General features: G+C 43.9%; 2 protein-coding genes across 2 annotated transcripts; one reads left to right on the forward strand and one right to left on the reverse strand.

Annotated features, from left to right (window-relative positions):
- Window positions 1-9180: 9180 nt before the first annotated feature.
- Window positions 9181-17508, reverse strand: LOC103716843 (RAF-like serine/threonine-protein kinase 20). Its single transcript, XM_039131720.3, has 9 exons — window positions 17015-17508; window positions 12701-16118; window positions 12529-12609; window positions 11403-11555; window positions 11036-11199; window positions 10805-10952; window positions 10558-10680; window positions 10201-10288; window positions 9181-9677 (listed from the first exon to the last, which is right to left on the reverse strand). The coding sequence occupies exons 2-9, from the start codon at window positions 15755-15757 to the stop codon at window positions 9502-9504; spliced, it is 3990 nt and encodes a 1329-aa protein (XP_038987648.2). The 5' UTR covers window positions 15758-16118; window positions 17015-17508; the 3' UTR covers window positions 9181-9501.
- Window positions 17509-19045: 1537 nt separating this feature from the next.
- Window positions 19046-21460, forward strand: LOC103716833 (threonine synthase, chloroplastic-like). The gene has a single exon (XM_008805013.6). It carries the CDS (start codon window positions 19470-19472, stop codon window positions 21102-21104), a length of 1635 nt encoding a protein of 544 aa, XP_008803235.1. The 5' UTR covers window positions 19046-19469; the 3' UTR covers window positions 21105-21460.
- The last annotated feature ends 4880 nt before the right edge of the window (window positions 21461-26340 follow it).

The following is a 26340-nucleotide window of genomic DNA, read 5'->3' on the forward strand; positions in this document are numbered from 1 at the left end:
CGACCCTGAACAGCCGAAGTCGGCGTCCGACCTCGGAACGCCCGACCTCAAGACATCCGACCTCGAAACCTCCGACCTAGAAAAATCCTGACGCTCAAGGTCTACCCTTGTCAGCCACCTACTACGGCCGTACTCCTCCGAGGTCCAACTGAGGACCATACCCTGCCACTGCTTCAGCATTTATTGCGTATGGCCGCTGTAACCCTCAGGTTCACTCTACAATTAATATGAATCTCCGGCTTACTCCACCATTAATGCGGATCTCCGGCTTACTCCACCATTAATGCGGATCTCCGGCTTACTCCACAATTAATGCGCATGGCTCCTGACATCTACGGATCCTCGGCTCTCCACGGCAAGTTAGCCCAGCAGAGTCTGGTCAACCATGATAAGTCTCTGATCTCGGCCATACCTCCGACACCAATGCAATGATTCGCCTGGTAGCGTACTGGTTCGGGTCGTACGACGCCCTCACCGCCGACATCAGCACAATGATTCGCCTGACCGTGCGCCGACCTGAGCCACATGCCGAGCCGTACTATGGCCTCGCCCTGTTACATCACAGGTAAACCGACCCCCACCTATAAAAGGGAGCCTTAGCTTCTCAGGAGGGGGTTGGGGAAATTCCGCGCCTTACAAGCTCTGTTCATCTCCTCCTTACACTATCTGCCCCTTCCCTGACTTGAGCGTCGGAGGGCCGGCGCCGGAAAACCCGGCCACCGGTTTGTCTGCAGGCACCCAGACGGAGGACGCCGCCCGCCGACGGATCGCTGCCCCGCCGTGAGGACCCCCAGCTCCCTCTCTCCGGCCACCCCAGACGGAGGACGCCGCCCGCCGACTGGTCGCCGCCCCGCCGTGGTGACCCGCAGCTCCCTCTCCCTCGACCGAAGATTGCCCCCGGGTCCAATTTCCAGCAACAGTTGGCGCTAGAGGAAGGGCCCGAGTAGCAGTCATGAAGTTGAGAAGTAAGGGAGCCTCCAACGTCTCCCGGCGTCCCCCGCAAAGTCCTGGATACTCTGTCCAGAATTCTCCAACTCCGGCTGACCCAGTTCCTCAGGTCCAGCCGGAACAGTTCAACGCCTTAGTACAGCAAGTCCAGGCCCTGGCCGCCGCCGTTCAGGGCCTGCGACGCGAGGAAGCTTTACCAACGCTTCCCCCGCGGGCCCAGGTCCCGCCGAAATTTCTTCCCAACGGCCCGGTTCTCCCCGGCCAGAATCTACATGGCTCCTCCAGAGCCAATAACGAAGAACGGACTTCCCCCCAGAGAGAGCTACCGAGGGAGGATCTCAACAGAAGACTCCAGCCTTCTGAGGCTGAGTCAGCCCCGGACCGCCGTGAGCCGGCGCAAACCGCGGCGACAATCCCGCGGGTGGGGGAGCTCGACAGAAAGGTTGAGCACTTGGAGCGCCAAATTGCAGCGCTCCACAGTAAGAAGGCGAGGCAGGAGGGAGACTTTGAGTTCACTACCAAGTCCCCCTTCTCCTGCCGGATCGAGGATGAGCCGGTTCCCGCAAGGTTCAAAATGCCTCAGGTAGAGCCCTACAGCGGAATCACCGACCCTCTCGACCACTTGGAGAGCTATCGGGCCCTCATGGCCCTACAAGGGTCCTTGGAGGCCATACTTTGCAAGGCCTTCCCAGCAACCCTCCGAGGGACCGCTCGGCTTTGGTTTTCTGGACTGAAGCCGAACACGGTGTCCTCTTTTGAGCAACTCGGCAGGCAGTTCGCCACCAACTTTGCTGCCAGCCGGCGCCAGCGACGGACGTCAGACTCCCTCCTCGACATCAAACAGAAAGAGGGGGAGTCCCTCAAGGAATCCCTGGACCGCTTCACCGCCGCCACATGGGAGGTTCGCGAGCTAGACCAGTCGATAACCATGTCGGCTCTGAAGACTGGGGTTCGCTCCTACCGATTCCTCTTCTCCATCGAGAAGAGCTTCCCGGCCGACTTCACCGAAATGTTGGCCCGAGCCCGGAAGTATGCCAAGGCCGAGGAGGCAGTTGCCTCTAGGCGGGGAGCAATCGAGCCCGCCTCTAAGAAGCAGAAGAAGCGCCGTGAGGAGCGCGGCCAACAGAGGAGCCGATCCCCTCGCCATGAGAAGAATCTCCCCAGACTGAGGAGCCCGCCCCGTCAGCAGAGGACCCCTCCTCGACCGAGGTCCCCGCCACGGCCTCGGACGTACCCGGGAAAGTACGAGAACTATACACCCGTCAACGCCCCCCGGGCCGAGATCCTGATGGAAATTGAGGGTCGGGACTTCTTCCGACCCCCGCCGCCTATGCGAGACACGGGATTTCCCCGTAATCCCAGGAAGTACTGTCGCTTCCACCGAGACCGTGGGCACGACACGGAGGACTGCTTCCAGCTCCGGGACGAGATAGAAGCACTCATCCGCCGAGGAGTACTCAACCGGTTCGTGAGAAACCGGCGCGAGGAAAGGAGGCCGGCGGAGGATGTCGTACCAACCGAAAATCCGGACGACAACAGGCCCATTGCCGGCACCATCAACATGATTGGAAGGGCCTCAGCAGGAGCAGCCGCCCCGGGAGCACCCCCGAAACGCCCACGCACTGATGAAGTCATCTCGTTCTCGGACGAGGACTTAGAAGGGGTCGAGACCCCTCACGATGACGCTGTGGTCATCTCAATGATTGTAAATAAGTTTGATGTAAAGCGTGTCCTAGTTGACAATGGAAGCTCAGCCAACATTTTGTATTATCATGCCTACCAAAAAATGGGGTCGACAGAAGGACATCTCCGGAGGATCAACGCCCCGCTAGTCGGGTTCACCGGAGATTCGGTCCCGGTCGAAGGTGAGACCAGCTTCCTTGTCATAGTTGGCCTCGCCCCCCGGGAGAGCACTGTGAGGACGGACTTCTTGGTGGTCCGACTGCCCTCGGTCTACAACGCCATCCTTGGGCGGCCAGGGCTGAATGCCCTTCGAGCCGTAGTTTCAACCCACCATCTGCTCATGCGGTTCCCTACCGGCCAAGGAGTAGGCGAGGTCCGAGGAGACCAGCTGGTCGCCAAGCAATGCTACACGGCGGCCCACGGAGTAAAGCAACCGACCGAGGCGACATTTCAGCCAACGGGCCCTTCATTGCCCATAGAAACCCTCGATGCGAGGGACACCCTCTGGAAGAAGCAAGTAGAGCCCGGTGAGGCCAACCAGCAGGCCTGTAAAGCAGAAGAAAAGGGGCTCCGCCCCGGAACGGCAACGTGCTGCGGCCGAGGAGGTGGACAAACTCCTCGAAGCCGGTTTCATCCGGGAGGTCTCCTATCCGGACTGGCTCACCAACGTAGTCCTCGTAAAGAAGGCCAACGGGAAATGGCGTATGTGCGTGGACTACACCGACCTGACACAAGACTCCTCAACTAAGGTTGGGGCACCCCGGGGTCCGACCAGAGGGTCTCAAGCTCCCTCGACCTCGAAAAGAATTGTAGATCAATAAAGCCTCCCCAGATCCTCTCAACTTCGGTGGGTGTCGTCGGGTCCGTGAGAAGCCCGAGCCCCCTTACAAGTCAAAATGACTCCGGAGGACGACGAGGAAGGAAAGCAACCTACTCCGCCATGTGAAACACAACTCCGAGAATGCAAGAGGTACATCCAACTCGATGCCCTCCTTGTCAAATTTTATCTACATACCGCTAATCATCTAACGTTGGAGTCCTATCTCGCCCCAAAGTCGGGCTACTCCAATGGGTCGGCTTAAGACCGATCTCCTAACTACATTATGCATGCTCCGTTCGACAAGTCTCCGCTCGTCAAGTCTCAACTTGAACAAAGTCTCCGTAAGTTAGGGCCCAACTCGGCCCCCATACATAGATTCCGATGTCTAGCTGAGAAAGCGGTCCTGGCCGCAAGTGCACCAGCCGAACACAGATACTAAGGCGATCCAAGAGACGCCACCCCCGTTACACCCGCTCCGAGAAACGTAAAGACACGAGCTCCACCATAAGTTCGCTGAATAAAGCAACCTCGAAACGCCCAAGGGCGCGGGTCTCGCCATAAACACTCCGAGAAACACGAGGGCGCAGACGAGATTCGCCCCCCAACTTTAATGATAGACTTTACTTCCCACGTCCGAGCCCGCAAGCCGCTCGAACTCGGAAGTCGGGGGGTAGTGTTGGGGGAATAAGATTTTTCCCCCCAAGTGACACAAATGCCCCCAAGAAGCCGCACAATCGCCGACCCTGAACAGCCGAAGTCGGCGTCCGACCTCGGAACGCCCGACCTCAAGACATCCGACCTCGAAACCTCCGACCTAGGAAAATCCTGACGCTCCAGGGTCTACCCTTGTCAGCCACCTACTACGGCCGTACTCCTCCGAGGTCCAACTGAGGACCATACCCTGCCACTGCTTCAGCATTTATTGCGCATGGCCGCTGTAACCCTCCGGTTCACTCTACAATTAATGTGGATCTCCGGCTTACTCCACCATTAATGCGGATCTCCGGCTTACTCCACCATTAATGCGGATCTCCGGCTTACTCCACAATTAATGCGCATGGCTCCTGACATCTACGGATCCTCGGCTCTCCACGGCAAGTTAGCCCAGCAGAGTCTGGTCAACCATGATAAGTCTCTGATCTCGGCCATACCTCCGACACCAATGCAATGATTCGCCTGGTAGCGTACTGGTTCGGGTCGTACGATGCCCTCACCGCCGACATCAGCACAATGATTCGCCTGACCGTGCGCCGACCTGAGCCACATGCCGAGCCGTACTATGGCCTCGCCCTGTTACATCACAGGTAAACCGACCCCCACCTATAAAAGGGAGCCTTAGCTTCTCAGGAGGGGGTTGGAGAAATTCCGCGCCTTACAAGCTCTGTTCATCTCCTCCTTACACTATCTGCCCCCTCCCTGACTTGAGCGTCGGAGGGCCGGCGCCGGAAAACCCGGACACCGGTTTGTCTGCAGGCACCCAGACGGAGAACGCCGCCCGCCGACGGATCGCTGCCCCGCCGTGAGGACCCCCAGCTCCCTCTCTCCGGCCACCCCAGACGGAGGACGCCGCCCGCCGACTGGTCGCCGCCCCGCCGTGGTGACCCGCAGCTCCCTCTCCCTCGACCGAAGATTGCCCCCGGGTCCAATTTCCAGCAACATGTAGTATTTATATATGCTTCGACATGCTTATGGTACGCCTTAAAACTAGTCTCTCTATTTTCTCAAGAAGAAATATCTTTATATGATAATATATTCCATAAATTTGCGTGATAATATATATTTTCTGTTTGACATTATGATATGATAGGAACATTATTATGTATACTATCTTATCTAACCTTAGCAGTCGGTAGCTGAGCTTTTTGTGGATCTAATTTTCCATGAGACTGGTCTATTTGCTGTGATGCAAAAGGTGACACAGCAGCGGAATTGGGAAGTAGGGTAAAAGACTCGATGGCGTTGAATTGGGCAATGCAATATGCCTAATTTTCCGCCAGAGGCTTACTGCAGGATTCGCTTTCAGAAATGAATTTGGAGGGGACAGTGTTGGGTTGGTGGCGAGGTTTGTGAAAGCTCCCCTTAACTGATTTTTTCTGTACTCTTTGAATCAACTACTTTATAAATGTTGGAGTAGAACTTTTCTCCCTTTGGCTGGCTATGGAACTGCAACCGCTTGACTGGCTGAAAGCTATGTGTCTGTTTATTTTTTTTTGATAATGAATGAGTAAAGACACTCGCTGCAAACGTATGAAGGCAATACCACCTGATTTGGTACTCGAAGAACATGAAGACAAACAAAGTTGGACAAGCTATGTATCTGCTTAAAGGCCAAGACATGTATTTTTATTAAAAGCCTCAATGCAGCTTTAGATGGAAAGGGGGCAAAAAATTGCTCTGGCGGTGGGCAAAAAATTGCTCTGGCGGTGGACAGCTACGCCCTTATTTATACACATTAATACGACAGCTATGCCCTTAAACCATTATATGTAATTTCAATTACTATGATGAACCTTTATAAATCTCTTAGTGTGCTAAAATTTATTTTATAAAAATGGCTAGTTGAAAGGTATTATTTGAGTTCCTTGATTCTATATAAGTACACAGGTCCTTATATACTCCCTTATTCATGCTTTGACGAGGACGTCAGGCTAAGCATTCAAATCCATTTAGATCTAATCACAAACACCGTTATTAGTTCGTGGTTGGTCTCAATGGATTCATGCCGCAATGTCCCATAGTCTACATAGGTTTTGGGTCGGATTCTCTTTGATACAATATGTCACAACTCAGGACTTCACCCAAAATAATTAGCTGAAAGTTATTGTTTGGGTTCCTTGATCCTGTATAAGTACCCAAGATCTATCTAACGAATAACCGATGTGGGACTAAACATATGCCCACGCACGTCCTCATATAAAGTATTATTATGCAATATAGCTTAGCAAATAAAATGGATTGTTATCAAGCCCAGCATTCTTAACAAAAAAAAAATAATTTTTTGGACTAAACTATTTTTACAACTATAAATTTGTTATGCCTCCGAGTTTCCTTCGTGGTGTATAATGATTTACAAAACAAGTAGCACACTAGTTTTATATTTAAACAATAATTTTGTAGATATAATTCCAACAAATATATATAGAGTTTGTCTCAGGAAAAAAAAAATAGTGGTGAGTTTGGAGGAAGTCCAATTAGTCTGGCAATTGTTCTCAAAAAAAAAAAAAAAAAAAACTGGTGTGACAATGTACTGACACAGTCTCAATCTTCCAAAGCCGAGCAACTTGCCTAAAAATAAGTACAAAGCCGACCTAGGGAGGCCAAACGCAAGAAGCGACCGAAAGATGCAGCCAATATATTAATACTTACTTCTCGGGCCCTCAGAGAGGCCGAATAAAACAAGCAAGATATGAAGGAATCAATCTTGTTTGTCGACAAAGGCAAGCTATTTGCAGAATAATTCTCAAGCCCTTCCAAGCAAACTCTAGACTGGCATAACTTCTGTCTGGCGTCCCATGGTGGCTTTTTGGAGGTCAACTTTGATGGTGGAGTCCATTTGGGCAGAGCAAGTGCAAGTTATAGCATTAGCGATCGTAATTGTAAGGTCTTGGTTGCCACTGGATTTCAATTTGCTAAGTGCTCCGTGCCAAATGGCTGAACTTTACAGGGCGCTTGGGAAGGAATTAAGATGGCTTCCAGGTGCTCAATGCAACGAGCATCTGGGTCGAAGGTAACTTGGTCACAATTATTTCCTGGTTTAGTGCAAAGGGACGGCTCGCGAATGCTTATTTATTACCCCTTGTCGTCTGGATCTTTTGCAGATTGCAGGCTCAATTCATATAGTTGGATTGCTTAGTTAAATTGTTCTGGTGAGAATAGGGAGAAATTATATTTAGTGGAATAATTTTCTTTTGGTTTTGTTTAGTAATGTAATGGCTTATGTAATAAGGTCACATGCGAGGCACATGCAAGTCCAAGATGTGACCCATCCAGAAGCAGCGTATGTGTATATACTATATATACATACATGCATACATAATATATGTATATATACATATATGTATATGTATAATATTTGTATAGGTCGGAGAATTTTCTTGCTCGTTTGAGGGCATCTACAAGGAGGCCGGACACGGTAGAGTGGGGGGTCCGATGCCTACCTCACCTACCATACTTGGCTGGATAGGCACTCTCAGATCTTCGAGGATAGATGGCTCTATCCGAAAGTGATGGCGGCTAAAGCCTTGCTTCATACATCAAAGGTCATTAACAGTACACCATCTTATTCCCCTTGACGGCTAGAGATGTTTGCATCTCCCACTTAGTTGAGTTAGTGACCAGGCTCGTCTTTGTTTCCTTGGAGCCCCCACTCCCTAGCTTTCTTAAAGTGAATTTTGATGGCAGTGCTGCTGAAAGAGGTAAGTGGGGAGGAAAGTGAACTTTGTTATCAGAGACCACCACTTCAGGCTTGTGGCGGCTGGCGAGCGACGGATCTATAACACCTCAATCATTAGAGCAGAGCTGAGGGTGGCATGGGACGGCGTCTCCTACGCGAGGCATGCTCTGGGTGCGGATTACATCCACCTGGAGGGAGACTCAGCTACTATGATCAAGGAGATTCGAGGGTGGCACGCCGGGACGAACAGGCAGTTTTTGCTTCATGATATCCGGAGGATAGCGGGGCACTATGGCTCCTTCAGGGCCATTCATGTTTATCTGGGGGCAAACACGATAGCCGACTGGGTGGCCTTCATCGTGGCGCATCACTCTAGGAGTTTCCTATGTCTATTCGCCAGTTTCTTTTTTTTTTACTTTATTGGCTGCACTTATATGCGTATGGTGTGAGAAGCCGGTGTGCAAAAAAAAAAAAAGAAGATCAAGTTACACTTACTATAAGTACGCAACTCTTATAGAGTTACACCTTTTTTTTTTAAATTGGATAATGAAGATCCCATATCAATAATTCGAGCTATAGAACATGACCTACCACCTATAAATTACTTATCTATAATAAATCATATAATTTAAAAACTCTAGTCCACGCATGAAGTTTTTAAAAAATATTTCTTATTTTATATCATTTAAATAGTCTAATTTTTGCCCACTTGATATATAAGCTAGAAATTTCTAAATCATATAGTTTTTGATAAATGGTTTAAAGATGGGCGCTTCACATCCATGAATCATTGGTACAAGATGCCATCATACACTTTTTTAAAAAAATGCGGCTCATGAAGTTGCCCCAACCAATAGGCAATCCTAATGGCACAGCATAGCACTTTGGCTTGGTTCGAAGACAAACATTCATGTGATCTACCCCATTGGACTTGAATTAGCATATCCTTACAATGTTCAAATCAAAGAGCATGAGTTCAAGCATCTAAATCTATAAATAATTCAAGAACACTAATACAACCTAACCTGGTCTGGGTACAAATGCAGCAACGGTCAAGCTAGTAAATAGATTCATTTGTTGTTCGGATAAAATCAGAATTGGATTAACTGAATAGCAGCACAACCATGGAGGCAAGTAGAGACCTAAAAGATTGAACGGAATGATATAAATCCTTTTTTCTCCCATTCTTCAAGAATCAGAAAGATTTTCTTTCGAGTTTGAATTTGTTTATTTAGAATCTTTGGAATCTAAGTATATCAAATCCAGTTAATCAGATTGGATTCTGGTCAGGATCAGATCCATTCACAAGGCAGTTCAAGCAGATACACAGAAATCATGACAAAATAATTGATGGTTTATCCGGTAATGATAAACCCATTACCCTTATATGAGTTTCTTTACTCTATAAAATATGAATACAATTCAACATCATGAACTGGCGAAAACATATAGCCCATACAAAAAAATTATTTCCAAGAAAATCCCTTATCCACACAAATTCAGAATAATAATCGCACACTCAACAGTGGGATCCAATCCCTGTCTCTCCTCAAAACACAATATATCCCACACATATCTTCCAGTATTTATGAGCTTATATAGTCTAGAGAACAACAACAACAACACAGGCACCATATATTGATGTACTGGTTTACCATCATTTTGCGGGTTTTGTTTGACTGGCCACGGACATAGCACGCAATCGACTGGCAATTTGGGTGAAGGACGGCCGTTGAAATGGATCAGGAGCCCAGCACTGCTCCATAAGCCTTCTCCATTCTGAGTCGCAGGTGACTGGCACAGGTGGCCTCAATGTATTGTTCACAATACCTCCTGCATTGGGTTCACAAGTAAACATAGATGCAAAAATATCTAGTTTCCGCAACACAAGGTTTAGCATAAATAAGGGATAGCTAAAAGCAGCCATTCAAGAAACATCTAGGTAAGATAGGAGATATATGCAGTTCTTGTCCGCTTGAGAGATCTAGTAGGGAAAATGGTTTTACTAGGAAAGGCAGGCAGAGAAACCTGATGGTGTAGTAGCAGAAATAAGATAGAAACACCACTTCAAACTAGCAAATGAAGTCTCCCATGCTAATTCACAACATATAGAAACAGCAGCAAAGACCACTGGAATTCAGGCTATGGCTTCAATTTATGGTTTTTTCAGCATCTGGCATCTATAATCATCACCTACTAATGTTGGGATCCTGGAGAATGATTAATTAAAGCAACTTGCCATCTAACATCAGTGAGGTCACTATTGTGAGGCACACCTTTCAAAATTACCAGTATATTTTTTTTAAAAAAGAACCATACAGTACTTAAACAAAATTGTTTAGTATATCAACTATACCTATGATTGCCCCATAATGCATGTTGGCATAAGGCTCCTCCCCTGTAAGAATTTCCCACATGACAATCCCGAAGGAGAACACGTCGACCTGCATGGTATTTTGGTATGAGCGAACGTTTAACCCTAGGAATCATAATATTCTTTTATTTTGAAAAACAAGTTGATGCAGTTTTAAACCTACAATCCCAAGTCTTCAAATTTATTGAAGCAGATAGAAAATGGAAGAATAAAGGTTGACCTTCATCTTCAATTCCGAGAAGGGTTTCAGGTCATGAGAACCAAACTTACTCATTCTTCATTGTCCAGCAAAAAACTAAATATATAAATACAAAGAACTCCAGTAAGTCAAGAGTTTACCTTCTCTGACACCTTATTGCTTCTTCCATTTAGTAATTCTGGAGCCATCCATGGTAGTGTTCCTCTCACACCACCAGAAACCAAGGTATTTCGTTTAATTTTAGATAAGCCAAAATCAGCCACCTAGATGAGGTTCATTATGTAATTAGTTTATTCGGAGATGACGCCCAGGTGAAAATCCTGAATGCAGCACATATTTTCATGCAAACTAAATCACTGATTATCAAAATGGAAAACAGTAACTTACCTTGCAAATGGGACGTGATTGGTCTTTGAGGTTGACAAGCAAGTTGTCACACTTCAAATCAAAGTGTACAATATTTTTAGAATGCAAGTATTCCATCCCAAAAGCTGCATCCATTGCGATTATAAGCCGTTTTCGACGATCAAGATACCTGTCAGTTCCATTTATAGATAAGTGTTAGTTCAATTAGAGCAACATAATAGCATCAGAAGGGGGTTAGTAAAGAATACTTACTTGTCTTTCCGCAGTAAAACATGCCTAAGAGAACCATTAACCATGAATTCTGTAACAGTTGCTAAGGTACCTCCCGGTCCATCTTGCACAACCCCATAAAAGGCCACCACATTTGGATGGTGAAGCTTCGAAAGAATTTCAGCTTCCCGCCAAAACTCCAGGGTCTGAGAATGGTGTTGTTTATCATTCAAAAATATCAATAAAACAATAATGCTTAACTCAAGAGTCAGGTGGTTAATTGGTTGAGCAAAAGTTTGTCTACGAAGGGATTTGGGCCATATGGTAACTCTTGCTGAGGCTAAACACCCAGGTTAGGAAATAGTAGAATGAAAAAATTTAATTAGTCTAATATGATTGGAGAGCTCACCAGTCTCTCTTGCTCAGATGATCGACCTGTAAAGCAGCTCTTCTTTATTCGCTTTATGGCCACATCAGTGCCCCTCCATTTTCCATGATACACAGTTCCAAATGTCCCAGAACCTAGTTCTCTCAGTTCTTCAAGATCCTCATTCTTTATGATCTGCCAATGCCTCTTTTTAAGAACATTCATAATGCATATAAAATAAGATCCAAGAATATTAATGCTCATAAGGTGATTAGCAGGGTTTGTTCAATAAGTTTTACATTAGTGCATTTTATCCTGCTTCAAAGTACTACTGCATGCATATAAAGATTGTATATATTTTAGTTTTTACATTCTTCCTACAAGGCATAACAACCAACTCCCCTTGTATATACGCTATACATATACATATGCACACACATACAGAATGTGATGCTATATTATTACATCAGATATATTGTTGTTTCCAAGTTAAATTATCCTTCTGTTAGTGATTTGCCTCCAAAAACATTTTTGTTTCTCTCTTTTAAGAAACCAACTTATGCTTTTTTGTCATCTGTTTCTACTCTTTCTGCATTTAGTCTAACATCCAAATGCCATATAAGATTATTCTCTCCTACCCTCTCCAAATGAGGTTCTCTAACCTGCTAACTATGAAAGTTTCCACTTCTGAGCACAGATATTTGATGACTGTAGCTACTATGTTGCTAACAATGGTCATAGCAACACAAGGATAGCCAGGACAGGACATCAACATGCAGTCTGGGAGAGGCTCGAGGCTAACCAAGTTGATTGAGGAATACCAAAAGTAGCAAACATTGTCCGAGAGGCCAAATATTAACAAAAAAGGGGAAAATTTGTGTGATAGGATGACAGTTTCCGTAAATGAAGGCAACTCATTTAGACGAGCAAATGTCTAACTGCCTATTCATTTTTTATTAGCTAAGATCTAATGCTCATACAAGTAATACTCATCTAGCAGCACAACTGCCTTCTTCAAGCTAGGGCATGACAAATCTCTCTCTTTTTTTTTAAAAAATAAAAGAGTAAAATACCTAATAAAATGCTCTGAACACTAGATTACAAACTCATCAGCAATATAAAAATGCTCTAGTTTATCCAAATTAACAGATATGTCCAAGCATCAAACCTGCAGATTGCTGAGATCAAAATCGCCCATACAAGTATCTATAACTGGCCCAGAGACTTCCTCACCCTGAAATTTCAATTCCTGAAAAACAAAAAAGAATCTTCCTTATACATTATCAATTTAGTTAAAACATATGAGCTAATTAGGCTGCAATGCAAAAAAAAATATATACCTCATATTCTGAAGCATTTGTTCTTAAGTTCTCTCCCAACTTTGAGAAAGGATTCTCAACTTGCAAACCTTCACTCTTGTCCATTAAATGAGGCTGAGAAATCTCTGATGATATAAAACTTTGGTTCAAGATACTAGCATCCCCTATAATCGTGCTAGATGCTTCTTGTTGCATTTCTTCGTCAAAATCAATTTGGGATTCCATGCGACTTAAATCAACTCCTTCATTCTCTAAAGGTGCAAATTGATATGGCTTAGAAACCCCCTCTTCAACCTCTGTAAGCAGAGATGGATAACTAATGTGGTCTTGAACCATAAGAGAAATGTCTTTATGTGCAAACTCATCTGGGGCCAGATTTCTGAAGAAAGACCACCGCTGAGGTTCATGGTTTTGCATGTTCAAGCTGAGACCAGTATCATCTTTGTGGAGACGACCTAAACTAGATGAATCCTCAGCAATCCTAGCCTTTGAAAAGATATCAGATAGCAGATCAGAAGGGAATCGATCATTGACATCAATAACAATATCTCTCTTCTCTGGTCGAGCAACAGAAGATTCCTCTTGAGAAACAAATTCAGTGCTGCTCTCTGTCCAGGGGAAAGGTGAGGCATGCCCCGTAGCATCAGTTGAGTATGCATTCTTCGTTGTTATATCCTCCCAGAGAATATCAGGCAAAATGACAGCTGGAATTCCTTGCTGCTTAATGGCGGCACCATCAACAGGTGGCTCTTTGAAATTGCTTTTGACCAAATTCTTTTCACCAACAGTCATAATTTTTTCTACAAGTCTGCCTGTATTTGATTCATGCAAGATCTTATCGTCATTGACAGTGATTTTATCATCAACAGAGACCATAGGCGCATGATGCAATCCGGATTTCTGAATTTTCCTCCCTGTTTTATCACTCTGTTCACTACTCATGATTTCATTTTGGTCAGACACGGCATGGACCTCCGGATCATGCCAATCCCGACTGGTCAAGGGCTCATCACCATCTACAGATTGATGAGGATTTTTTTCAGTTTCTGATCCTTCAGAAGCAGTGATGGGTTCAAATTGATTCTTTTGAGTAATTGTATCTGCCAGCTCTTTATATTTTTCAAATTGCATCAAACTATCCTCTAGTGGTGGTCTTGCAGCTAAGGAAGACTCCTCAGTCTGAGAAACTAGACTTCCTTCATGCGAAGGATCAAGAGCTTCAGCAATGGATTCTTGAGCCACACCAGGACGTGAGTGAAGTATTAGAAATTGAGAACCAATTGAATCATCCGATTTTGATAAGCGATTCAGGAACTCTGGTTGCTCTCTAGGGATCTTCTCAGATTGATAGACCCGGAAAGGACGCGAAGGTGGATCATTGTAGCTTAGATCAGTCATATCAGCCTCATAGTCAGAAAATCCAGAATTAAAAGCTCCCCCAGATGAGCAGTGCTCATCTTCATTGACCTCAGAACTCTGACCAGCACTCACAGCATCAGCTGATGATGAAATTGGTGCAGGCTCCAGGTGCTTCCCATTATGTTTTGTAAGTGGCCCAGATGTTAAATGCTCTGGTGCAGAAGCAACATAGGGCAGTTCGGCTTGCATATACTTGGAAACTGAAACATCATGTTGCTGCATGGTTGTGGTAAATTTATTTTCCAGAGATTGGAGATTCTCACCTTCATTATTTTTCTGAGACAAATTGTCGACCGTCAACTTTGCCTCTTTAATTGATGCTGCTTGATCATGTAAACCGATGCCACTGTATAGCCCTTCTGTCATGCCTTGATGGAGAGATGGAAAATCATGGACTGGCCTTAGACCAGAAGTTCCTGTAATGTCCATGCACTGAGAATTATATTCATAATCAGATGGCGTTGACATAGGGATTGAAATCCTGCAATCTGCATGGCGAAATCTGTCGGAAGGCTGGCTGTCAGTGCACGCATAATGGTCACCTTCCTCGTAATGCATGCCATGGTCCTGATAAGAATGCAAATGGGTGTCGTAGTCGCCAAACAAACTAGCCTGTGTTGGCATAGATAGAGTTGTGGCAGGCACTAGAGGTTCAGTAGCAACTCTGGTTGCACCAACTGTGTCAGCTTCCATGCTAAAATTGAGCAATCGATCCAAGTCATTTTCTGATGTGCTTGCCAGGCCATGTCCACTTGAATTCTTTCCAGCTCCTACATCCATACCATTGACAGCAACAACATACTGGATTTCAGAGTCCCCCTCCATACTGCCCAGGCTAAAATGTGTGTCATCAAAATCACCTGAAGAAAATAGAAACATCCTAGGTTTCTGTGATCCCTCACCACCTTCTAAGATACTGCATTCCTCCATCATATTTTGCAGATCTTCATCACAGGAAACTGACACCAAAGCATCAAGGTCCTCCCCTGGTAGTTGATACTTAATTGTGTGAGGTTGGCTATATATTGCTGTTGTCTTTTGAATGAGTCCTTGCCAGGAAATGTTCCTGTTTATTCGAATAATGCGAGTATCGCCTCCAACATACCTGAGTTTTCCATCACTTGGTCGATGCAAAATCTTACCACCAAAGCTGCAGAGGAATTTCTTCTTTTTTGATGACATATCAGAAGACTCTGAAGAAGTATACCCCCGAGAAATTCCTCGACTACTCCCTTCACCAGATGAGCCTCGTGGCACTGACCTTGATGATGCATACTGGCCTCTTTTTTCTGTTTCGGACGAGCTTGTTTTCTCCTTCTGTTTTGACTGTCGATTATCTCCGGTCACAAGCATCGAAACATCTGATCCACTTTCAGAACCTGTGTGAGAAATCCCTAGCATGCCCCTCAAGTCCATGTAACCAGTGGCAACATTTTGATCTCCAGATGTATTTGGCACAGAGGGCTTCTTGGACATCACCCGTTCTCGCATAAATTCAAGTGCAAACTCTTCACCTGTCTGAATTGAGTAATTTAGGACAGGCCTAGCACCACCTGATATACTAAACTCTGGAGGCCTGGCATTGGTGTTAGTAGACCCTGATGAACCCTGCATAAACCATTGGCTCACGTGGCCAACTCCTCCTTTTCCAGATTCCATTGAATCACAGTGCAACTGTTTGGAGTCTTTCAAACAGTCCACCAACTCTTATTGGTTTCTCTCCATTTTACCTATATCTCAAAATGGAAGAGTCCCCAAATCAAGACCATGAAAAATGATTTCCCATACTAACAGGGCATTCTGATATTGCCGAGCAACCTGGGATTTGTTCCTTGCACAGGGACCACAAAACAGGAAATAAGCTCCTGCAGAGTTGTGGTTTCAGCAGTTGTTGAGCAAATGTAACAAAAAAGATCCCATAAACGGAATAGAGCAAATCGGACAGGGCAAATAGCTTTGCGATGCAGTATTGATGAAGCAAGAACACAGCCAGCCAAGTTTAGCAGAATTTAAGAGCACACTGCACAAAGGAGAAAAAGCTTATGAACCTCCTATGAAATAATATGCTCGATAAATTCGGAATAGATAAAGATCTAGTACATATCAGAGATGGTTAAGAGTAAACAGATCAATCTTTCCAGTTAAATGGTAAAAACAACAGATATTAAAAACCACACTGGTATTAACACAGAGGTCCATGACGAAGTTAGACATCTCAGCATTATTCCCACTGGCAATCAAGACATTCAGAATAACAACGGTAGTTGTGGAGGAGGGTATGATAGCAACTCTATATTGAAATCACATGCATAATTTTTATGATGTTTCAATGTATTGTTTATAGATCAACATTGTCAAACGCATTCTAGCAAACACTTTCCAACTTGCTGGCCCGGGGATCCGGTTAGCCTTATTCAGTTATGGCTACATAAAAATCACATTAAAACAAATTAAAATAATCATAGAAATCTTAGATATAATGCTAAAAAACATAGATGCAGAATTTATTGATGATTAATGGTTCATCAAGTAGAACGCCGAAGTACCAAAATATCAAACATTAGCAGAAAGTAAAGCAGATTCAATGAAATTCAAGCAATCTAAAATATGTTTCGAAATTTCCACAGCAAATTCATTATCAAACAATTGATCAGAACAAATCTAATTTTCAATCAAACGAGTAGAACAAACATTCTAAGACAGAGCTGATCCCTGATTAAATTAGTAAAGAATGAACATTCTTCTAATTTTTTTCCAAAAGAAATCTTAAAAAAATAATTAAGCCGGTCGCTGCCCCATTGGCAACGGGGTTGAGTGAACCAAAGGTTGACGGAGATGTAATTGGAGACGGCGTCCAAAATTGATTGCGTCACAGAGAGAGAGAGAGAGAGAGAGAGAGAGAGAGAGAGAGATTACCGCCGAGGCCGAGAGCAGGGGCTCGGCCGGCAGGCGTCCTAATCCGTCGTCGATGACGCCATCGCTCGCCGGAAGAGGATGAGGGTTGGAATGACCGCGGAGAGGAAGAAGGAGAGCAGAAAAGCGATCGGGGAAAGATCGGGAGGGATTAGGGATTTCAGGGTTTATTTTGCTTATACTTCTTGTGGGAATTGTGATTTATTATATTGCCCTCGCAAGGAAATATAAAAGTTTTTCGATGTGAGGTTAAAACCGTCTTTCGGAACCCTGGTTTAGATGACGAAAACCACCATTCGGCTCATTAGCTTGGAAAGAGGAACAGCTTTTAGCGTAGCGTAGAGATCGGAAGAAACCAAGTCGGAGAGATTTCAGCGGCTTCTTGGATTACTCAATTGTATAAAAAAAAATCTTTTGGGATCCAACAATATTTTTAGCAACTGCAGGAAAAAAAGCCAGCTCTTTAGAAATTGATCGAGTCATTGAATCATTGTGACAAAATTGGTTGAATCATAGATTTTTCTTATATGCACTGTAAGAAAAGGTACTTTTAGATATGGAAAAGTTTGTTACTAAATTCCCCAAAAATCATTGTTAAAGTTTTTAGTGCGGATTATCACATATAGTCCAGCTTCTAAATATATTAGTGATAGATTAGTGACAAATTTGTGCAACCAATGTTAAAAGTTTATAATTAGTGATGGTCGCAATTGCATCACAACTAGACTTCCTTTCTTTATAGTGATAGTATATTTATCTTTTAGCGACAATTATGCATGGTCTTCAAACATAAATAAGATCGATGAATCAAACTAGCTAGTAAATTATACCTCTGTCTAGTCTAATTTATAATTGGATTGGTTGAATTAGTTATTAGCATTCTATATGATAAATTTCCTCCAAATTACTGTTCGATTGCAAAATCGATTCCTGTATCTTTTACATTATTAGAACCATCAAACATTTGTTTAAGACTTATCAATTTTGACAGAACTAATTTTATGCCAGGCAACCAAGTAACCATTTATATAAATTAATAAAGTTTATTTTAATTAAATCTATCAATCAAACAGTCCTGAGATACTTCTATGTCTATAATGCGTCTCTTTATCCAGTAGAGCCAATAAAAAATTTACTCTCATTAGATCTACAATTTATAAATATTTGTAATTTATAATAATATATATGTAAAGCTCGAGCGTGCGAACAAATGACAACTAGCTTTCGTTGCTTTCTGAATTCCGAGGTGTTATTACAAGCTACTTCTTTTTGGAACATCATGAAAGGAATTCAAGATTATTTTTCATCCTAGGTATATGGAGCTTATAAGCCCATATTGCTTATCAGATTTGGTGGGCTAGGAGTGAGAGGATATTCAAGGGCTATTTCACTCCTTCACCATCCCAATGTTGGCTGGGCTAAGATCCATGCCGCCCAATATATCTTCAAGAGCCATGGGAAACAGGGGTTTCATACTATCCTTCCTCCTTTGTTGATTAATTTCACCTGGGAAACCTGACTCCAGGAAACTCTTAAGATAATTTTTGATGGTTGCATATTAGAAAACTATACATGTGGAGGAGCAGTATTTGTTACTAGAGACCAACCATACTAGTATTATCTAACATTCCCATGGCTGAACTTACATTGCTAGTATATTTAGCTGCCCATCTTCATGCAAGACATACATGGCTTGAAGATGATTCTCGGATAGTGATTTATCTAAAGCAACAAGCTGCACCAATCTCACACAGGTGTTCACCCTCTAGTTCTTGATATTTGATGGGTGTCTCATCTGTTGATTCATCTTCATGTATCTCATATGTTTAAAGAAGAGAATAATTCTACTTACTAGACCTATTCATGAACATTTCGGATTTTAAGCCCAGTGCATCGAACTGGGCCTGAAATATTAATCTGCATATTTAATAAACCGGACTTGATTTGTCCAACCCGAGCTCGGCTCAAGTCCAATCCTCCGTCCTCCTTCATCCTCCTCTTCATCTTTCCTCCTCCTCCTTTTCCGTTGGGCTCCTCTTCCATTCTTTCCCCGCGGTTCTTCTCCTTCGTCCTCCTCCACTATCTTTTTTTCCTCCTTCTTTCTCTCTGCCTAATTTTAATATACCTTGGGCTGAATCAGCCTGACCCATCAGATGAACAGATCTACTGTTTCACTAAACAATATCTTATATGGTTTTTTATTGTACCACTGGCTACCAATAGGCTATTTTACGACCTTCTCGTATATATTTGCCCTCAATATATTTGAACTGTTTTATCTAAAAGCAGTATTCTGCGACCAAAAAGGCAAAAAAAATTAGAATCGTGCCGCACGATACATGTTCGGCTATAGCCGGACTGTATAAATCTAAACCGGCTGGTTCTTGGGCTTCGTCTCTTCGCTAATCCCAGCCGCGCCGATTAATTCTCCTCCTCCTCCCTTTCTCTCCAGTCCACCATGGCCACCGCGGCCGCTTCCTCCTCTTTATCCTTCGCTGTATCTCACCGCCGCCGCCACTCCATATCTCCTGCTACCCGTCTCATGACATTAAAGGCGCCGCCTTCCAAACATCTTCTCCTCCGGAACCCTAGCAGCCGCCGCCGCCTTCGGATATCCTGCTCCGCCGCCCCGCCGGACGCGGAGGCCCAGCCGTCGAAGAACCGCCGCCCGGCGGACGAGAACATCCGCGAGGAGGCGGCGCGCCGCGAGCTAGCCGCCCCCGCCGACGGCTTCTCCGCCTGGTACGTCCCTTTCGGCGCTCCCGCCGACGACGGCCCCTTTGGCGAGCGCTACTCCCTCGACGAGATCGTCTACCGGAGCCGTTCCGGCGGCCTCCTCGACGTCCGGCACGACATGGAGGCCCTCAAGAAGTTCCCGGGCTCCTACTGGCGCGCCCTCTTCGACTCCCGCGTCGGCCGCACCACCTGGCCTTACGGATCCGGCGTCTGGAGCAAGAAGGAGTGGGTCCTCCCGGAGATCGACGCCGACCACATCGTCTCCCTGTTCGAAGGCAACTCCAACCTCTTCTGGGCCGAGCGCCTCGGCCGTGAGCACCTCGGCGGCATGCCCGATCTCTGGGTCAAGCACTGCGGCATCTCCCACACCGGCTCCTTCAAGGACCTCGGCATGACCGTCCTCGTTAGCCAGGTCAACCGCCTCCGCCGCCACCCCCTCAACCGCCCCATCGCCGGCGTCGGCTGCGCCTCCACCGGCGACACCTCCGCCGCCCTCTCCGCCTACTGCGCCGCCGCCGGCATCCCCGCCATCGTCTTCCTCCCCGCAGACCGCATCTCCCTCGCCCAGCTCGTCCAGCCCATCGCCAACGGCGCCACCGTCCTCTCCCTCGACACCGACTTCGACGGCTGCATGCGTCTCATCCGCGAGGTCACCGCCGAGCTCCCCATCTATCTCGCCAACTCGCTCAATTCCCTCCGCCTCGAGGGCCAGAAGACAGCCGCCATCGAGATCCTCCAGCAGTTCGACTGGGAGGTCCCCGACTGGGTCATTGTTCCCGGTGGCAACCTTGGCAACATCTACGCCTTCTACAAAGGCTTCGAAATGTGCCGCGAGCTCGGCCTTGTCGACCGTATGCCCCGCCTTGTGTGTGCCCAGGCCGCCAATGCCAATCCCCTCTACCTCCACTACAAGGCCGGATGGGGTGACTTCAAGCCTGTCACTGCTGCCCCGACCTTCGCCTCCGCCATCCAGATTGGAGACCCTGTGTCCATCGACCGCGCGGTCTTTGCCGTCCGTGCCACCGATGGAATTGTCGAGGAGGCCACTGAAGAGGAGCTGATGGACGCGATGTCGCTCGCCGACCGCACGGGCATGTTTGCATGCCCCCACACGGGAGTCGCCCTTGCTGCCCTCACGAAGCTGAGGGATAGGAGGGTCATCAAGGCAACAGACCGGACAGTGGTCGTGAGCACTGCGCATGGGCTCAAATTCACTCAATCCAAGATCGACTACCACTCCAAAGAGATAGCCGACATGGCCTGCAGGTATGCGAACCCACCTGTAAGCGTGAAGGCAAATTTTGGTGCAGTGATGGATGTCTTGAAGAAGAAGCTTGATGTGAAGCTGAAAGCCTGATCATCGGGTCAGTTGCACCATGAGTCCTCTTTGTCTTTCTGTCAGAAGTGAAATTTATGCATTTGACTCTGTCGGATCATCCCATCTTTTGTAGTTGGTAGGACGAGAAATTACATCATCGGATGTAGGATTAAGCGGAGAGGAACTATTTATACTCGTGCCCATCTGTTCTAGTGATACATTTCTTCCTTGCTTCTCTGGCATGTTATGGCTTTGGTTATGATTTGTGAAATGCTATATTGCAATCTCCCTCATGTGCATCAATCTTGGTTTTAGTCATTATGCATCAATTTTGTATCAGTAACCATGTAATGAAGCGTGCATTTTGAATTAAAGTATTTCTATTTCCTTTTCCAGTTTCATCTGCTGCTTCTCTAGAAAACCGACGAGTTTGCCCCAACTTATGGTTATTTCTCTTGTAGATTAACAATTCATTAGTTACAGTGAATACAGTTACGAGAAAATTTTCAAATACTGTCAGCAATGATTCAAAATGAAGTAGAATTCGGACTAAACATCAAATGTGGTATTTTAAAATGCAGATTAGATGTTACTACAAAGATATCATGTATTATCCATCTGCAATATGTATAGTGCTTGGACTTTTGTCACATAGTCTAAAAAGAGAAGTGGAAGATCTAATCTTGCATAATGGAAGTGTGGCTTTCTAGGGAAGCATCGATATGGAGTGTTAAAGCATGTGATATGTAATTCAAGGTTACTTGTCAGAAGCATCTTTTAGAAGTGTTAAATTTAATTCGTTTTTAATAAGTTTAGTTTAAAGATCAGGATTATAATCTGGTGAATTACTTGTATTTAAGATCTTTTGTAACACCCTACATAATTGAATGCTTATGCATATGAAAAATAATTACAAAATAATGGATGTAGAATGTTTACCCCAAGAATTCTACAAGCTGTTGTTGATCCAATTGTGCGACTTCACTAGCCCATTTTATGGGCTCCAGTCATTGTTGGTACTGCAACCCAATCATGGCCCTACTTAAAAGCCTAGAGTGACAATGTCAAACACTTAAGTTTTGGTTTTCTGTTTCAGCTCGGCTCTAGCTGAAACTTCCATCCTTTTACATAGGAGAGAGGCTGAGGAAGACAAATCTAAAGGTTGGAATACAAAGATGACTTTTCATTTAGGTTCAGCGAAAATAAATCAGCTGTTACTAATTGTGGTGTAGATCGATTGACCTAGAAAAAGAGTTTTCAAAATCTGCTTGTTTCTTTTAAAAGTTTAGGTATTTCTTTAAATAGTAGTTTATGGTTTAAAAATTAGCCGGTGCTAATTATATTAAATAACTGTGCAATTAGATACTTCTTGTCATCAAAAGAAATTGATGGTATTTTCCCCTATTTTGTTATGACTCTGTACTTTGTGACCCATGCTTGAATCTGGATGAGCAATCAAAGCTTAATATATTCTCAATATAGGCGATGGTTTAGGCTCCAATCCAGGCATCAATTAATTGGAACTATGATAAAAAATTTTGAAAACTTGGCTATTTAGAGGATGAGCCATTATGAGAATTGGGGTAAAGAAAAATCCATTAAGTTAATATCATATGGTTGAAATTGTAGTTGATAGTTATGATGACATGCATACTCTTCAATATGCAAGTGGTTTGGTGTAGCGGCCATATCATTCTTTAGAGCCTTGGATTTTATTTTCCATTATTCTTTAGGTTGATTTGTTCTATTCTTCGTGTTTTGTCCACTTCTGCTTTGTATCACTGGGAGATTCATTTGCTCCGTTCTCTTACTCCATGTCTAGTCTCCATTTGGCAATATCTCAACTTCCTTGCATGGCTTTCAGTAAACCTATCCATTCTCTTCACCTCTTGTTGCTAAGTGGTTCTTAAAATGGGAGAATGATCTCTAATAAATTCAAGGTACTATTGCTTTGAAAACATTCTTCTATTGGTTCTATTGGTTGCATACATTTTGATTTTTAGAATGCTTGGTTGTATTTAGGCTCTAAATATTTTAATGACATCTATGTCCATGCCGATTTGATGATGATTCTTCATGTGGTTATTTCTCTAACTAGTGGCACTTGGATGGTGGTGACTTGGATTTGGGGAAAGGAATAATGGAGCTTTGAAAGATATCCAATTTGTTTGCTTTGTGCTTTATATTTAAGTAGGATGATTTAGCCATCTGAGCATGCTTTGTACGTTTAGATGCCCTTCTGACAACACAATTCATGCGGGCTTTTTTTGCCTTCAGATTACCAACATTGATATCAGAGGTTGCTCTAAATAGGAATAATTGTTGAATCAAGATTTATAAGGCCAAAAGCAAATAGTTGGAACAAGGACTGCTGGTCATGGTCCTATAATAAAGTTGTCTAGGTACCTTTTGAGGCAAAAGTGCTGATTTGCCTAGGTTGATTTTCTGGTCCAAAGCATTATCTTACTGTCTAATTAAGACAAGGGGATTACTTGGAGCATAATTTTCCTTCATCACAACAAACATCATCTGCTGGTAATTGGTCTGTGATGGTTCACCATTCCTTGGCTGATACTTCTTGTGAGGGTCTTGCTCTTGTGGTTGTGTGGTATGCAGGTAGGGCTTCTTCATCAAGAATGATCCAGAATAAGGGAAGAGAGGATTGCCCTGCCCAGAAAGTGCTGATTGCTGATGACTGAAGTAAACATCATTATGAAAACTTAGCAAAACCCAGTCAGCCTATGCCTGGCACAAGGCCAATAGAGAAAGGACTTCATAGAAAGACTATATCTTGTCCATTCATATGCCATTTCATTATTACTTCTTGCTATTATTAGTCGCTACATGCTCTTTCTTGGTGCAATGTGAAAGGCTCTTGGGTTGAAAAATTGTCATCTTGAAAATGCTTTTTAAAAATGTGTCTTGTTAATAGAATATAACCACAAAGACAATAATGTACTCAACACGATCTTGGAAATGGTTTTAGCGGACATAATATAAATGTTTGAAGGTTTATAAACTTAATCCGATTGGAGTGCAATTGCTTATGCACAAATAGAAAGATAGGATAAATAGAGAAGAAACCTAGTCTGATTTCTGTAATGATTTACATATATTTGTCGGATCATTTAGAGGGTTAAGGGTCTTTCTTCTTGTGATGGTCAAGATGGTAGGATCATGTATAAGCCATGGTGATTTGTTTGGTTTAAGGGAGGATTTAAGTTATGGTACTACAGTTATTGTTTTTCCTTCCCCATTTCTCACTTGAAAGATAGTGCAAATGCATAGTTTAAGTGGTGGCATGCTGCTAGCTTTCCTCTTTTATTCTTATAAGATAGCCTTTTTTTCTTCTTTTCGGCTCAAGTATTTTCCCTGCATCACTTCAAATCTGTCGTTAGATCTCTTTGTGATAAGAGTATAGGATTCCTGGATAGGTTGGGATATAGACATAAATTGATTATGACTTGAGAGAGGATGGGTCTTAATAGTTCATACAGTTTAAAGGATTGATTCTGTATATTTTGTTTTCTGGCAGAAAATTTGTTAAAGTCTCGATCTCTTTTATATTTTTGTAGCAAGAAAAGTCAATCAGTCACATATTTGGTCATTTTCCTGCAATCCTCTGCAGCAACCAATCCCTGTTTGTTATCTAGTAGGAGAGAGATTCTTTAAAACAAGTTGTTCTGTAATTGAGTGCTCATCAAAATGTTGCAAATGCAGGGTGATAATCTGCATGGTATCCATTTTTAACTGGTTTCCATCAAGTGTGGTGTGCATGGTGTTTTTCCCCATCTTTCTAGCTTCCCTCTTAATCTTTCCAAACTACTGTCTTGACTCGGAAGATTATTTTCTTGAGGAGCAGTTTCGAAGTTGGTTTGTTCATTCAAAGATAAGAAATCGGTTGACATCTACTGTTGAATGTCGCTTATTTTGTTGTGCTGATTAAGGCACTAAGATGGATATGCAAGACTCTGACACACTAAGATGAATGTTGCTGATGATATACCTGTAACAACCACGGGACTGACCGCTATTCACTGGGTGTTTTTAATTGTTGACATTGGGCCTCAGTTTCCTTATGTCGTGTTATTTAGATATCTAATGGCTGCCAATCTGTTTTAGCATTGTGCTGTTTCATGCCATGTTATTTAAATATCATTGTCATCACAGTGTTATTTTGGAAGAGCTGGGAGCTGCCCGGCAAGGGATAAGGAGGGTCCTTTGTGTTGTTAGGCTAAGTCTTTGGTTTTAAGGTATTCATATTTGATTTTTTGCGACACTAGTTGTTTGACTAGTCCTGTGAGCAAAACCAATTGAAGAGAAGTGAGCAGTACATGGAAAGGGAAGCAAAGTGAAAAGTGTCGTTTCTGTTTTTTTTTTTGTTGTGGAAACTAATTTTTAGATTAGTCAATATTGAAGTGAGCAACCATTGATCTTTATAAACCACCCATGGAGAAATAACTGAACCACCATAAACCATGTTATAATGCCATTCGAGCTCTCTTAACCCACACACCATTCCTTATGAGTTTTCTAGAGCATGCTCTCAAATCTGTGGTGATAAATTTTTCTAGGGATTGGATTCATCCATAGAGAGTGCTGAAGTACATAATTCGATAATTTGAGCCCACCTTGTTTTGCTTACTTTGCTCTCTTCCACTCCTCCCCATTCCAACTGGTTGACACCTTTCTATAGAAAAATTTATTTTCCTTAAGTTTGACTAACAGAAGAACACTGGAGATTTGCCCAATCTCTTTGGAGGTATTCAATTCAAACTTGTTTTCCATGACCTGCACTTCTCTATGGGAAAGGCTTGGATTGTAGTTGTGGTAGTGGTGGATTTGATGTTGACCTTTCTAGAAACAAATGGAAGAATTTGAACATGCTCGGTTGCGTAAGTATTTTGTAGAATGACTTATTTCTGTTGAACCATACAGAATTTATGTGTCACGGTAGTACTTTGAGATAACCAACATTAGTTTTTCATGAAAAAAGATAACGCCAGATGTTCATTGTTACTGCTGGTTGAATGATAGTAGATTGAACCCATTGCTTGTTACCATGTGTTTTTTTGACCTATACTTATGCAGCTTCTGGTCTGGAGCTTTCTTATTTTGAGTTGAATGAGCTGCTAATGAACAATTTGTTTATTTGATAACCCTATATTGGACTCATTTAATCTTGTAATTAGAAAGGTCTAGTAGGACATAATATTATTCCTTGATATGGTTTTTTTAGGGGCCCCTCAACTTAAGTATGTCTCCAGGCTTGCTT

The sequence above is a fragment of the Phoenix dactylifera genome, chromosome 9 (assembly GCF_051530095.1).
Source record: "Phoenix dactylifera cultivar Ajwa chromosome 9, Ajwa_hap1_PhDact_Kaust_v1.1, whole genome shotgun sequence".
NCBI lineage: Eukaryota > Viridiplantae > Streptophyta > Magnoliopsida > Arecales > Arecaceae > Phoenix > Phoenix dactylifera.